The following is a 16,095-nucleotide window of genomic DNA, read 5'->3' as shown; positions in this document are numbered from 1 at the left end:
TTCCCATGAGTCATAGTGAGTGATATTAAGTGGGGCTACACCTATTTCTACCTGTTGGTTTCCAGTCTCACGTGTGCTTTCTACTGGGATAGAAGACCATAAAGAGTTCCCTAAGCTGAACATGCATTCTTTTTTTTTTTTTTATGAATAGTGTTTAAATAAAAGAGGCCAAGGTTTTCATGAACATCAATAAAGCTTTATAACAATACAATTCATTATCGTTGTTTGGATTAATATTGTAATAATTACACACTTTGTACATTATGAAAATAAGCCATAAATAGTGTAAAAATAATTCTGAAGATCAACTTCTCACAAACTAGGAACCCTGAAAACAAGTTAAAAAGCAAATAAAAACAAATTGGAAACTGAACACAACGCAGTTATCTCCAAATCGCAAATCAAAAACTTATGCGTCTTTTGATTCAGTAATGTCAGCTGGAGAAATTACAATGAAATTGAAATAAGAAATCGAACAGGGAGAATTCAGTCTTTCAATTATTTACACTACTGAGATAAACAGGTTTGTGCCATATTTACAGTGATAAGACACAACACATTCTTAGAATAATCAATTACATAAGACTGGCCCACAAACATTTAAAAAAATATGCAGTGTAATGCTTGCCAAAATATTTTTTTGCATATTCCACTTATTTGTATTTATGTGAATTTTTGGCAATATAAAAATAGCTGCACATAGAGATGAACTTTAAAATGTAAAAAATACAAATAAAAATATATTTTCTAAAGAAAAATCAGATACATCTTTTAAAAATGTTATTAAGTTGAATGAAACATTTACAACAGTATAAAGAATATTCACATAAATGTCAACAATATGTAAGACATTCTTTTGTGAATCCAATTCATTAATATTTCTGAGATAGGTGAGAATATCAACTACATTTTCAGAAATGTTAGTACTTTCTTTGTTAAGTTGTTAATAAATCACACATAATGGTTTAGGTTGAAAAAGTCTTCTTATACCCAAAAGGACAATTCTGTCAATAAGCAACATAGGCTATTTTATGCATTTAAATATTTTGAAATGAAAAAGCCATTAAAGTGTTTATTAGTGTGGGGTTAGGAAAAACCAAACTCCACTAAAAATGTAAGTTAGAGGAGTGTCTCTGCTGTGGCAATTTTATTTTGGCAACAGATCCAGCCAATATGAAGATATCCCAAGAAAAATGGGAAGAAATAGGAACTGATGGTCCTTTTAGTCTAAAACAACTTGGCATAATCATAACTGTTCAAGCTTGTTAACTCCACTAGGGATATATGATTTTTTATAGCCAGAATCATGGATGATTGTTCTTACTATTTTTAGAAAGATAAGACAGTGTTTCTATGAACTTAACTTCCAAGAGATAGCAGGAGCTTTGTTTTTACAAATTAGAAAATCTGATTTTTTTGTAGTGTGAAAGATTAATATAATTTGATTATTAGGAAATAAGGAAGAATAGTATTTCAAATACCAGCATCTATCTGTATGTCACTCATGATCTCTTACTAGAAGATGTTAAAATACCACCACCCAAGTGTAGCCCAATTCTGGGTAAGACAATACATAGTGGGGAAAGAAAGGATAACAAATGATGTTAACTTTTCATGCTTCAATAGTAACATTAGAAAAAAAACCCTTGGAAATTAAGCACATTTCCTAAGTGATAAAAATATAACATATCAAAGACAATTTTTCCATTGGTGCTGACATGCTGATTTGACAATTCTCTAAACTAGCATATATATATGTGTATGTCTATCAATGTAGACAGAAAGATATAGACAGGGGACAGGTAGTATAAACTACTTGATGTGTAAGTTCTTGCTGTTCCATCAGAACATCATATGCACAAACTGTTAAGTTTAGAAACAAGACCCTTCTTCTGGTAGGAATTAAAGATATTCTAATGTTCTCTATAAAATCACGAGAAAATCCTCCAAGACTGCTTTTGTTAATGAAAAATGAAATTTGAAGAAAAAAATTAGGTATATTTGTACACAGTACTCTATATGGTGTGTGTGCAGACTTTTCTAATGCTGGTTTTGTTTCATCAAATATCAGCCAAAAGATGAGTGAATGAATAAGATGAGACACATGAAAGTAGATGAAGCATATGATGTATGAAATGGGTATGAAATAAGAGGATCCATGATCCGAGTAAACACACATCATCTACAGGTACACTGTTTTGTTTTACATTAAGAAAGCCTGGTCACTGGACCATAATTATAGCAAATTCATGAACTTTAAAAATAAAATCACACACTAATGATTTAGGAATGCTATTCAACAGGGAAATAAAATTATCCATAGTAGTTGCATCGTCCATAGAGAAAAAGGAAAAGAAATACATTAGCACCAACCAACATAAATGAAAAACAATTTTAAATCTAAAGCACATACCAATTTGCTATCCTTTATCAGAAATAGAAACTGATCTTGCCTTATTTCCAATGTGTCCTTCATGTGTATTTTCTCAACCCTCTATCCAATAATGTAAATTAAAAGAAAGAAATCTTTAAGGAAAGTATGTTATCTATCAACATATATCAACAAACAATTCTTTCGTTCACTTAGAAATTAAGAATTCTCTATATTGATGACAAAATGGATGATTGAGAACATTATAGTAACCAAAAATGTATCCATGTGGTTAAGACCTAGCAATTCCACTGAACAAAGAGTATTGTCATCCGTTTGTTTTTCCCAAGGAAATAAATGTAATGGAAGTTTATAACCTCATCTAATCATGAAATAAGTCCACGTTGTCAAATCAGTCATAGCACAAAAACTAAATATACACACAGAACAGAAAAGTATTCTTTGAAGGGCTCTATTTCAAAAACAATTTTTTATACATAAAGAGTTTCTTTTGATGTTGAGGTATCATCTCCTGAAGCTGTGCAAGTTTTAAATAGTGATCCATCTCAATACCTCTTTCTACTAGAGGAGCAGAAAAAGAAGATAAAAAATATAGCCACTGGACACTGTAGTTTGTTTTCCTGAAGAGAATGTAGTTCCACCCACTTCAGTTCATTTTTCCAAACCATTTAAGACAAATTGTGTCAGACACTGAGCAATAAATACCTTCTCCTACACCATGCCATACAAGAAACTGTTAGGAAATGCCCTCCATTATTTTCAAAATGTTAAACTGGCTTAGGGGTGTGGAATGTTACCAGAAATGTTACCAATTAGACTGATCTAATAGTTTGAACATCTTTCAAACTTAAAAATTTAATAGAAAAAGAAGATGCCATTTTGTATGATTGTCATTTGGTTACATAGCATACATGAGATCACGAGGATTTTAGGTTGTCTTATGGTTATATCTTAACTATAAGCCAATGATGAGTTAATTTCCCTTCTAGTGGAGAAACCTATGCATGAAACTAAAAATCTTTCCACAAGATGGCATCGAGTCAGGAGAGAGATTAAATTTTCTAATGGGCTGAAAGGGTGCCTAGCTCCTCATTGATACTGTTTCTTTTAATGTAACACTTCCACTTAGAATAAGCCATTTTGAAACATGCTGCCAACTCTTTACTGTGCAAAGAAATGCTCTAATACGATTAGGTAACATTTGAGCAAGTAGATGAAAAATACTCTCTTTATGGCAACTATATTTCACAGCTTTCTGAGATCTCAGATTTGGTCTGTGGATATGAGGATAAGACAAACATTTAGAAATGTTAAAAGGGGAAAGCTAAATATAGACAAAACTTAAAATCATAAAAATAGAAATTAGTTATCAAATGTGACAAAATCTTGGCTTTATATTAACTGATAATCTTCACGTACGTTACATTCATCAGGTAAAAAAAAGTCAAAACATAACTAAAAAATGCTTAGCCTTCATGCTTTACAATGATTACATTGAAAGTGGAGCTTCTTTTATATCCAATTATCCAAAACAAGAGAGAAGTCAGTAAAAGGTCATTTTGACTATTGGAGCCAAATTTTTATGATTTGAGGACTTCTTTAAAAAAATTGTTCAAAACAGATGTGACGAAAACCGAAACGAGTATTTTCTCATATTCCTGGGACTAAAGAAAGAAAAAGGAAAAAGCATTAAAAAGAATGAAAAATATCTGTTTCTAGAACTCTGTAGGAAATGTTTGATACGGGTTGGATCTTAGGAGGAAGGAAAGCTCTCACAACTTTGGCACAGATTGTCCCAGTAAGCTCTCCCACATCTTCAGGAGAGGCGATTTTGGTTGATCCCTTCTCAGAACACGTTATCTCTTCAGCAACCCAAGTTTGGGTGGGATGCACATCCCTTTTTCCTCAGGGATAGGGGCTGCCATTCCAAGAATCTCCTATTCCAAAAGAAGTGCTGTGTCTCTGTCATTTTTCAAAAGCACCCATATCAACACTTGCTGAAACTGAGTTTATTTATATATTTTTAAAGTCTGCGATTCTGCACATTCGCATTTGTAAACCTCTTTCCTACTTGGTCACACGAGAGACAGTGCTGGAGGCTGAATCGGTCCTCTTCCCGTGTCTTCACTGCCAAGGGCAGCCCAAGGAAAACTGGCGGCAGCAACAGGCTCAACCCCTTCGTATTTTCAACCAAAGTGGCCACGTGAGCCCACAATACTGGAAGCTGTGGATCTGCAGTCAGGACTGCAACTCCCTCAAAATACAAGACAAATTGTGTGTGTGCTCTCCACCACCTTATCTCTTTTTGGCAATAAGCCACGGTGTAACCCCCTTGAGATGACAAAAGGAATAAAAGCTCAGATGTGATCGAAGGACTTGTGATTAGCATGCTAGCTTCTGAAGTTGCACAGCAAGCAGGTTTGGCACACAGTCATGCTTTTTTAGTCAGTTTCAATGGGTGGTGTAGGTAGGAGTCCACGCCAACATGAATGGTGAACGGGAATGTGACGATCAACTCTAAAATCAGTCAGTATAGTACATTTTCATAGCTTTGAGTCCATATTTGGTCACCATTTCATGTAAACTATTTCATGGCACTTTTTGTCCATGCAATTAGCAAGCCCAAAGAAGGAAAATAGTACAATCATTCTCTACCACTGATTTGTCCACATAAATACATATCTTCACATGAGATAGAGATATTGATCTATATTTTTTGCAGACTTCTCACTGGTTTCACAAATTGCCCAATTTCAGATGTAAGTGGAGTGAAAATGGACATGTATACCACTGCCAACAGGAAGAAGCAGCCCTATGTAAACATGTATCAGACTCGTAAAATCTGCAATTCAGTTTTCAACTATAAATATTAAAAGTGGACCATTATATACACAACTTCATGCTTGGAAGGTTAGATTCATCACTGCAGAAAAACAGACAACAAAAAGACAAATACATGGAATTAGTAGTCTTGAATTAAAATTTTAAATCAAAAAAACTGGTAGAACCTTGAATAGAGTCTATGAGCCAACTGATTGGCTTTCAATGAGCCAATTGATTATATGTGTGCTATATATGACTTCCTAAACTCGAGTATCATGGCAATTTCCATCTGAGGTTCATTTCACATTTTTCCTTTGCCACTGAGAATTTTGGGGTAAATGTTTTGCTCAGTAACTGTTCTGAGAAAGCAGAAAATTAGGATGTTTATCACATATGTGCCATAATTAAATTTAATTCTATATTTGTTACTTACATAATCTTCTGCAAGCATTACAATATAACTGTGGAAAGGGCTGAGGACTGACCTCGATAATGCTGTTTACTTAAACACCTGACTGTACTCCTCTGTTATTCAGTTCTTGGTTCCTCCTCCTCTTTGCTAACCTTACTCTGCTGTGACTGTTGTGCAAGGTAGACCTGCCTGCTGCTGTCAGGCCTTCAATCTATTACAGGTTCCATTGTGACCTAAGGCACCACAGATCTCTGGTTTCTCATTTTGAGCAGTCATAATTACTAAGGTTTTCCTAGAACTGTAGTTAAGTCAGAGGTCTGAGGAACAGAGGTCTTCGAGATATACGTTTACAAAGCAGATATTAGAGACTTCCTTGACATTTACTCAAAGAAAAATCAACAAGAAAAGTAGAATGTACAGAGAAGGAGAATAACAGAGGTCTCTTCATTCACCCTCCACAATGCATAGAGTCATCTTTAAATTTATTTATTAACATTTGTTTTTCTCTATTCAAGGAAAATAGATGCTCTACTAGGTGTGCTTTGGAGGCTGCTCTCTGATCTCGGAGATGGAGTTCACTCAGTATTCTTGTATGTCATGCCAATGCCAAAAAATGTGTCTATAGGAAGCGTTCCTTTCTCCAAACCCTCACTTACCTCTCTTAACTCTTCCTGTATCAGTAAATTTAGAAAACTCAACTACATCTAGAAAGAAAACTAATTTAAACAAAGATCAAATCGTTGTAATATACAAATCATTGAGAGGAGCATGACCAAGAAGACTTGGTAATTAATCAGTGATTTACACGACTGCCACAATTTGAATTTTAAGTCGAACATTGCCACTGTGCCCTACAGCCTAATAAACACAGCAGTGTTCGAAAGGGTGATACACCCAAAATAGGACTCACTAAAAGCAATCTCCTGACCTTATTTTAAAAATATGAACAATTTTATTTGATTATTTGATACAACATCTAAGTTGACCACATAAGAAATTTGAGAAAATTTCATTTTCTAATTGCTTTTTTCCTTTCTGGGGACGGCTGGGAGAGGTTGATCAGAATGATTTGCATTTGTGTGTGTTGGGTGGGTGTGGTAAACTGTACTAAAGTTTAATCATTCTTACTCTTTATATAAGAAGATGCTAGATTCATAAGATCTTTTATGTAGCATATAGTGTCTATTCTGTGGAAAAAGTATTTACAAGGGAAATTTCTGAATTTCTGATTTTATAATAGTATTCATATTACTACCAGGTTTGGCCATTTCATGAACCAAAAAGATGATGAGTCCTTTGATTGTTGCCATTTAAGGGTATAAATCCCTTAAAAAAAAAAGGCAGTGATTCAGAGGTGGCTAAGAACAATTGTAAACCCAGGTTCTGAGTGGTGTCAGAAGGCTGGATAAAGCAAGCCTATTGAATCTCCTCTATGTAAAGTGTGCTAATGGCTGGATTAAAAAATCATTATACTATTAGATTACAGGGTAAAGGTTAGAGAGCAAGTGGTAATTCCAGCTCGAGATGGTATTAAAAATTCTGTGAACGGGGGTTATGATGGTGAAGGGATAGTTTTCTCAGGTGAAGAAGAATATGATGATAGATCCATTTTCATGAGACCCACTTGACCCCCTGTGTGATCAAGGTAATTATCTTACAGGCTGAAAGTGGAGTATGGGAAGCTACTAAATAAATGACACTACTGAGAGAGGTTTTTCTTTCCCTGGTCAAGTAGGTGAAACTGATTAAGAAAGAGAGTGAGTTACACAGGGTTTTCTCACCAATGGAGTTAGGTAAGGGGCAACTAAGAGTCAGGTTTCCCATCTTTCTGCATCGCTACATAGTTTTGCTATAATTTTGCTAATGAAGCATGCCTGTCCAAAATTCCTGAAGAAGCCCCAAGGTGCTGGAGAAAAAATTTCAAAATGATCAAAGCAACCTTGTGCATTTCCTCAGCTCATTTTCACATTCTTGGAATACCTTTATCCTTCAGTAGCATGTGCACGTCTTTATGATTAGATCCTCACCATTGTTGCATAAAGGTTTGGTATTCTCTGAATAGCACAGCTCATACAGGTGAGCTCTTTCCTGCTTACAGTTCTGCTGTTGCCTTCCATTGTCTCTCTCTGTCTCTGCTAGTTCTGTTACATACTAGTTCTGGGCTCTTGGAAGGTCCTTGGCCTCTCTGAATTTGTTTCCTCATCTGCATCACTGAGGATAATAAGACTTTATGGGGTCATTGTGTGGGTCAAATAAAATGATATTCTCTATATGAAAAGGCTTATACAGCCTTTGCACATAGAAGATTCTCTATAAAGAATATACTCCCACAGTGACTATGGGCGGCCATATGAAGAGGCTAGAATAAACTGATGTCATAAAGGACACTATTTAAATTTAATTCAGTTTCTCCTACATAACTCAAGACATCATTAAACAAATGATGTTTGTATTTTTCTGCTTTCTCAGTTCTGTGACTAATATTGACAGGGTTCTACCATGTATTAGCATGTTTGTCTATATAAGTATAAATAGAAAAATAATCATAATTAAGAATAGTTTCAAACAGTAGGAAGATAAAGATTTTATTGAGTGACAAGCAAAACATTATCAAGGTGCACTGGCCCTTTCCATTCCAAAGAAAGGATTAGATAGAAAAGGTTCCAAATTGCAATGTCTGCTAAGAATTGCATTAGCCGATCAGTTTTGGAAGAAATCACCAGTAAATATACCAATCAAAAAATATTCTGGAGATGAAATTTTTTGCTTTTTAATATCCAGAAAACTTTTGGGAATGTCACATCCAAAGGTCTGTTCTGAATGGAAAAGGCCAGTCCAGGTTAAGAGATAGGGTGAGGGATTCTTTTGAGAAATTATTCTGTAAAGCCTACCTTTTGCCAACAGCCAGGCATGGGTAAGCCATCTGGCCCCTGTTTTAAAGAGAAAAAAGAGAATTCCTCAGGTTCCACAAGAGTGATTAAACCTCATTTTTCACATGCTCAGAGGCTTAAACATAAATTTCTACCCATTAGTGGCTTCTGTCATGGGCATCTTTTACTAACTAGCAACTCCCAATATATTATTCCATTGTTAGGTAAAAATAAAGAAAATTCAAATGTTTTCCAGAGTGAGTACACATTTTGAAAACATATAGTATAGAAAATGTTATGCCTAATTTTGAAAAAGCAATTTACAAAGCATATCTATATCTTCAGATAATAAATCTATACTCTTAATTTCATTAAAACACATCTCACTGTTATCTCTATTAAGTAAACCAAAATAACTTCTCTTCCTGGTAACTATTAGACTATGGCTGAATTCATGATAATGATGAATAATCAATGACAAACCATTTCTATCTGAAGTTTATAGCTCTTCACATTAAATATAATAAACATACTCAATTGAGTTAAAAGACAGGCAGCCTATCTGCAGACTTATGATAAAATATTATCTATAGCATTCGTCAGTTTCTCTATTTAAATGCTTCAGAAGTCAGTTAACAAATTCTGAATAAAATAAGAGGTTCCTAAGTGTTGCAAAATTTATTTTAAAGTGTACGCATTCTTCAGATACAAATGATACAAGTAAGGCAGGAAGAGCTGGTGTATCAAGAAGGCATGCTTCTACTTTTTCCCCAACAAAATGATCATAAAATATGATTTATCATCAATACCAAGCAAATAAAATAAAGAACTGGGAACTTCGTATTGAGATTTTCTAACTATAATTACTGACTGCTTAATTTTTTTAAATATAATCTCTTAAAAGAGAAATATAAATTTATCTTTAAAGAATCATGCTTATAACTGAAGAATAATATAAGAACATGCAGACCGGTGTAACCATCAATGCAAACATCAAACTTTTTATTTATACCTCAGAAAATATGAATATACTTTCATTTTAAATGTAAAAAAAAAACACTTTAAAAAAAGCATCATAAAATATTTGGGAAAAACTGGTAATGCCAGATTGGTACAAGGAAAGGGTTCAACCAGCAGAATTTTAGATTTTAGTATCAGGAGGATTTTGAGTTCATGCCAATGGAGATAAGGGAGTTTGGTCTACTTTAGGAAAGTGAGTTTCAAAAGGAGAGACCATTAAATTGAAAAGGTTACGTGACAAAGCAGAGGGTTTGGGCTGCAGACTATTATCTTTAGAAGCTCAGAGAAGTTTGGTCTTCTTCTCTATGGTCTCTTAAAGCATTCTCTTGAATTGGTTAACGCTTGACCACAGAAGCTGAATTCCCATAGGTTGGGCCTTATTTACAGCCTGATAGAAATTTACTGAAAGAGGCAGAAATACCTTTATTTCTTTTAGAGAAAAAGAAAAAAAGTCAAACTTAGGTGGAAAACCAAAGATGGCCTAGCAGTGCCTTTGCATCAAATATTTTCATGTAATTGTAAATGTAATCTTTAAATATTTATCGAAAAAACTAACATTCCAAAGAACACAGAAAAGGTGGTCATGTGAGTTGTGAGAACAACATCAGGAGATTAATTTGCATTCATTGATAGAAACTCGTGCTTGCTCTCTTCCTCTGCAGAGTAGCAGAAGGAGCCTGTTCATGCACATGCATGTAGTGTGTGTATCATGTAAAGCTTGCCCAGACAGCACCACTTTACACTGATAGAGATGAACATGTAATAAACAAAGGATCTGCATGCAGGGTGGTAGGAAAGAGAAATACTGTACCAATTGGCAAGGGGCATCCAGCCCATCCAGGCCAGGCTGGCCTGGCTCCCCTTTTTCCCCCTTAACGCCACGGAATCCCTGTTTGTAAAGATTAACTCATAATGTTACTAACACAAGAAATCACTTAAGCACAAATTCTGTGAAAGAAGTAACTACAACAACAAAAGGCTGGGAGAGGAGCAACTCTGAAGGTAAAAGTAACATCCAGTAAAGATGGACCAAGTAAAATGGAGGGACGCATATTCCTACAACAGGGGCTTGTTGGAAAACAGTGGCCTTCGCTTTTGAGGGGTATGGAATAGTGCCGGCTCCTTTTGGATCTTACGTTCAGGTTCCAGGTACACCATGATATTTGCAGGTTAAGAAACCAGGCAGAGCTAGTGGCCAGAGATGAGATGTGGAACATATCAGGATAACTGTGATAAATGTTTGAGTGTCTTGAAGTCTGCCTTAAAGGACCCCAATCAGAAACCCTCCCGTTACGGATGCCTCCAGCTTGCTCTTCTCCCATCTGATCCCCTCACACAAACATCCGGAGACAGTTCCACAAGTCAGACATACCAACGGGCAGGGTGCATCTAATCCAGGAGCACCCTGTTCTCCTTTCTCCCCTTTAGGCCCCTTTTTGCCTTTCTTTCCCTTTTCCCCCTGTGGATACAAGGGTTTAAATAAAAGACAAATTTTATTTGGGGGGAAATAATGGTAATTCAAAAGATGGTTTAGGTAAGAAAATTCTGGAAGGGCATTTACCATTGTTTTCTGATTTAGGTAAGACATGATATTATAAAAGCTAACTTACGCTCTCAGAGTGACAATGAATTCTGGGCAGCGGTATGTGGGATTTTATTTAAGACACTCAACAAGACAGAAGAAGGAGACTTAAAAGCTGATATATCAGAAGTGCTAACTTAGTGCTAACTTAGACCACAATGTCACAGTCATGAATTAGGTGTCTGAGTCACAGATCTTGTGAGGATGACAGGTACCAAAAGTATTGAAGCCAGCCAGTGGCAGATGAAGTTCAGGGAAATAATGGATACTTCACTCATTTTCAATACCAATTGCTTTTTTTCTAATCCTGTAACAGATGAAAGCTGCATCAAATCAGAGGAAAAGGAAAGAATATTAACAGTGTGTATTTCTTTGAAATGTATCCAACTTTATCATTGATATTACTTGTGTAACTCTCATTCAAAATAGTCAGTCTTAAAATATGCTTCTATTTCTTTTAACATTTTTTATATCCTTTTGTTACAGCAAAACTTTTTTTTAAAAGAAACTAAAAGCAAATACTTTCCTTATTAAATCAGGTAAACAAATGTTAAAAGTGCTGATACTTTGTAGCAATGACAACTGGAGAAACAGACTTATTTATAAACCTAGGGATCTGCTTTAAGTCACTCTTACTGATCTCATGCCATGTATTTACAATGGTAAATGAGTTTCCAGCTTACTCACGATGTAACAAAAGCAAAAAAAAAAAAAAAAATCTGTTTAGGAGAGGAAAAGCAGCTTGGACTCAATAAAAATGAGGTAGGCAGGATAATTACATAGTGGGAATGTAGCCATGGAAATTAGTATTTAGGAATCAAGGTAAAGGTTGTGGGAAATCTACGTGGATCATAGGACCAGAGGAATTAAGGAAAGGAGGCAAAAGGAGGAGAAGGAAGGAATGCACCTCAGCTGTTTGATATTACCATCAGTATCACTGCATATTTACAGACAGGGAGTTGGTGCCGTGCAGAATTCTAAATTCTATACAACACATGCTTAAATAAATGTATTCATTCTGCAATCAGGATGTGAGTTACAATCAAACTGAATCTCTGAAGCAAAGCAACATGAATATTGAAAGGTGAAAAGAGATATACATAACAGAAATACACGAGATATACATTCAAATTAATACATTCACTCCGACAGCATGAGCAAAAGCTCCTCATTTATCTCCTGTGTGCCAAAAAGATTGCATCAGAAGGCTCAGAATCAAAAACACTTGAATTTCTTGAATAAGAGGCAAAGAGACATTCTGTGTGGCTTAGTTGATCATGACAAAAGACAATGATGACCCCAGATGCCCGGGTGAAATAAGAGCAGGTGTGACAGGAAGTAAGATGGGAGAAGCATTCAGGAGTAAGTTGCTCACTCACACAACATGGATCAACACCTTTCCTTAACAAATCACTTCAGTACCATGACATAAAACTGATGTAAACTCGTGTGGGTGAGCTCTTCCTTCCCAGAAAGCAGTGGATCTTCTTCATATAGGTGTGTCTGAGACCAGCTGTGTTGGGTATTATTACTTTAGAATTCATTATTTGGTAAATCAACTCAGATTAACCACTCAACAGAAAAATGTCTTATGAATGTTAATGTGCCAGGCTATAGGAATCATTTTTCAGTAATATTTTAGTGAGTCTCAAGCTTTATGGAAAAGAAACACTACAGTATGAAGAATAACGTGCCAATCTTATTATTAATCAGCATTGTTGTGGCATACATACTGATTCCCCATGCAATACAAAACCATCTGTCATTGTGGGTATGAGTACATGAGAGCTTTTGATAACTTTTATTTTCCATGTCAAAGACTTATATACGTGAATTATTCTCATTTAGAATCTAATTTTTGTAAATTTAAAACTTGTAATCATGGAAGCTGAACATGGAAATACTTTTGTATGGGTGATTAACATTATTCTGAGGATCAAGTTTCTAGCTTTTATGCTTTCATATGCTGTAATGTTGGTAATTTATTTCTCATAAACATGAGTATCCTCCTAACGGATATATATATATATATATATATTTGTTTATTTTTGAGATGGAGTCTCACTCTTGTTGCCCAGGCTGGAGTGCAATGGTGTGCAATCTCGGCTTACTGCAACCTCCGTCTCCTGAGTTCAAGCGATTCTCCTGCCTCAGCCTCCCAAGTAGCAGGGATAACAGGTGCCTGCCACCATGTCCAGCTAATTTTTGTATTTTTAGTAGAGATAAGGTTTTGCCATGTTGGCCAGGTTGGTCTCAAACTCTTGACCTCAGGTGATCCACCTGCCTCAGCCTCCCAAAGTGCTGGGATTACAGGCATGAGCCACCATGCCCAGTGGTAATATGTTTTTGAGTGATTAAGATTTTAGACTCATACAACCCATTAGGTAAATATAAAATGTGTGTGTGTGTGCTTATATATATACATATACATACACACATACACACACATTTTATATTTACCTAATGGATTATATGAGTCTAAATGTATATATATACGTATATACATATATACATATATATGTGTGTGTGTGTGTGTGTGTGTGTGTGTGTGTGTGTGTGTGTATATATATATATATATAATGTTTTTAAGTTTTTTTCAGAGACAGAATCTTGTTCTGTCACCCAGGCTGGAGTACAGTAGTGTGTGCATAGCTCACTGCAGCCTCAAACTCCTGTGTTCAAGTGATCATCTCACCTCAGCCTCTGGAGTAGCTGGGACTACAGGTACACACCACCATGCCCCACCGATTTTTTCATTTTTTAGTAGAGATGGAGGTCTTGCTATGTTGCCCAGGCTGGTGTTGAACTCTGGGCCTTAAGCATTCCTCCCACCTTGGACTCTCAAAGCCCTGGGATTACAGGCATGAGCCACTGCACCCAGCCACATATCATCTAGAAAACACACTCATCTTGGGTTGAAAACTTATATGCACAGTTTATCTCAAAACATTTTATAGTCAGAATTTACAATTCAGAATAAAAGAACTTTTTATACCTCAGTTTCCTTGTTTGTGAAATGGGGAAAATAATGTCAACTTCAGGTACTAAAAGTGTTGAAGCCAGCCATTAATTTTAATCCTTTTAATGAGGATTAAAAGACTTATCATATGTAAAGCTCCTGGGAAAGCACATTTGATCAGTAAATGTGATGATCCTGGTGGTGACGATGGGGCTTTCAGATAACCACTTACATCGGCTCTCTTACCAATGGGTTGGGGAGGGTCTAAGCAATACTTAAAGGCCTAAAACTTATACCGCAAGCTTAATAATCTTTGATAACTCTCATTTAGCCTTGCTTGTCAACAGCTATGAATGTCACTGTTCAAGAAACCTTATAGGGTTTTAAAAACTGTTAAATAGAGCAGGGACATAAATTAACCTGAGAAATAGAACGGGTTTAAATTTGTACTGTGAAACGCAGTTTCAGTCACTTTAAGATTTTCACTATTCTATTGAGGGATTGAGTTTTTGATGGCTTCTTTTGCTGTGTCCAGTGTAAAAAAATCTCCTTAGATCTACTACCAAGTAAAAGACCCAAGCAAAATACTGAGGCGGGGTGGGGGGAGGGTAGAGAGAGTGAGAGAGAGAGAGGAAGAAAGGGAGGGAGGAAGGGAGGGAGGAAGGGAGATGAAAGGAGGGAAGGGAGGAGAAAAGAACAAAGGAGAAGGAAGGAATGAATGACTCTTAAAATCCATAATCCAAACTTCTCTTTCAAGTCACAAAACCATATTGCTTGATATTGGCCCCTAAAGACCATGGAGCTGACGGTTCTGAGATAGAACGTCAACATCAACCTCGTAAAATACACTAATACCTCCATTTAAAAAATCCCTCTTGCTCCAAATATAAAGTGGCAAGTTCTAGTGCTGTGTAATGAATTTACTGTAGTCTATCAGTCACACTGCTTCTCCTCTATTTTCAAATAAAAAATACCAAGGTACAAAACATACCTCCATTTCTCTACCAGGAAGTAGTGAAGGTAAGGGAGATGCTGACTTTGCAGGCTTCAGTAAGCTCTGCCAAATACCGTTGCAGATTTGTGCCATTTAATTTTACTTTTTAAAAGATTTTTTTTTTCAAAAATCCTCTATTTTTCAATAAGTGTCTGATGGTTGAAGACCTGTAGCTTGAATATCTGGGGATAATATTTTTTCTTCTATGCCAGGTAGTGCCCTTATATCTGGCAGTACAGCCTTCTTCATTCGTCTCTGAAGACCTGATTCCTTAAATCAGGCATCAGCATGTTTTTGGAGCACAGGATGGAGAAAGATTAAGTGTCAAATGGAATCACACAAGCTGAACAGCAAAGCAGACAGCAGGAGAAGAATCAAACAAGGCACATGCTGGGATGGAGAGGTCACCTTTTCTCCCTTTTCTCCTAGGTCACCCTTCTCACCCCGTGGACCAGGGAAGCCCTGTAAGATAAAAAGCAAACCAAAAAGATCTAATGGTGTAATGCTGGCAAAATCATATAGAAACAAGTATTTTAGGATTTTACATTTCTGAACTTAAATATAACACAAAATGGCAAGCCAGTCATAAGATTTAGATAATAAGGTGGTGCTAAGAAATACAAGTTTTCTAATGTCTACATTATCTAGACACAACAGGTTTCTTGCTTTTCTTTTAAGAAATACAGAGAGGAAAGAATACCAGGATATTATTTTGAATTCTGGCAAGTTCACTGACTCGTGCGGATTTGGGCAAATCACTTACCTCTCTGCATTTGACTCCCTTGACTGTAAAATGAGGTTAATGATAGCTACTAGGCAGCTGTTGTGAATGTGAAATGTGATGATATACGACACAGTACCAGAATGATGCCTGCCCATAACAGGTGCTCATAAACAGTAACTAGTATTACTTTTGGTATTCTCATTATTCATGTAATACAGGATGAGCAGCGATTGTTTCTAGAGGCATTTACTTTTGACATTCTCTATTTTCACGGGATCATGTTAGCATAAGATATATAGAGACTAAATGCTAAAAGGAA

The 16,095-nt window shown here is 35.9% G+C and overlaps 1 protein-coding gene across 1 annotated transcript in view; it reads right to left on the bottom strand.

The window, feature by feature from the left end:
• Window positions 1-3,863: 3,863 nt before the first annotated feature.
• COL25A1 (collagen type XXV alpha 1 chain) overlaps window positions 3,864-16,095 on the bottom strand; it is a 510,463-nt gene continuing 498,231 nt past the window's right edge. The window contains exons 34-37 of the mRNA XM_064384022.1: window positions 15,461-15,514; window positions 10,329-10,406; window positions 8,519-8,557; window positions 3,864-5,315 (exon numbers count right to left, since the gene is read on the bottom strand). Of these exons, the coding sequence (XP_064240092.1) occupies window positions 5,313-5,315; window positions 8,519-8,557; window positions 10,329-10,406; window positions 15,461-15,514 (174 nt within the window). The 3' untranslated portion in view covers window positions 3,864-5,312. The remainder of the gene's footprint in view (window positions 5,316-8,518; window positions 8,558-10,328; window positions 10,407-15,460; window positions 15,515-16,095) is intronic.

This window comes from Aotus nancymaae, unplaced genomic scaffold, assembly GCF_030222135.1.
Source record: "Aotus nancymaae isolate 86718 unplaced genomic scaffold, 86718_ANA_hifiasm-v0.15.2.pri h1tg000033l, whole genome shotgun sequence".
NCBI lineage: Eukaryota > Metazoa > Chordata > Mammalia > Primates > Aotidae > Aotus > Aotus nancymaae.
Note: the sequence above shows the minus strand (reverse complement) of the source record. Positions and strands in the feature narration are given on the sequence as shown.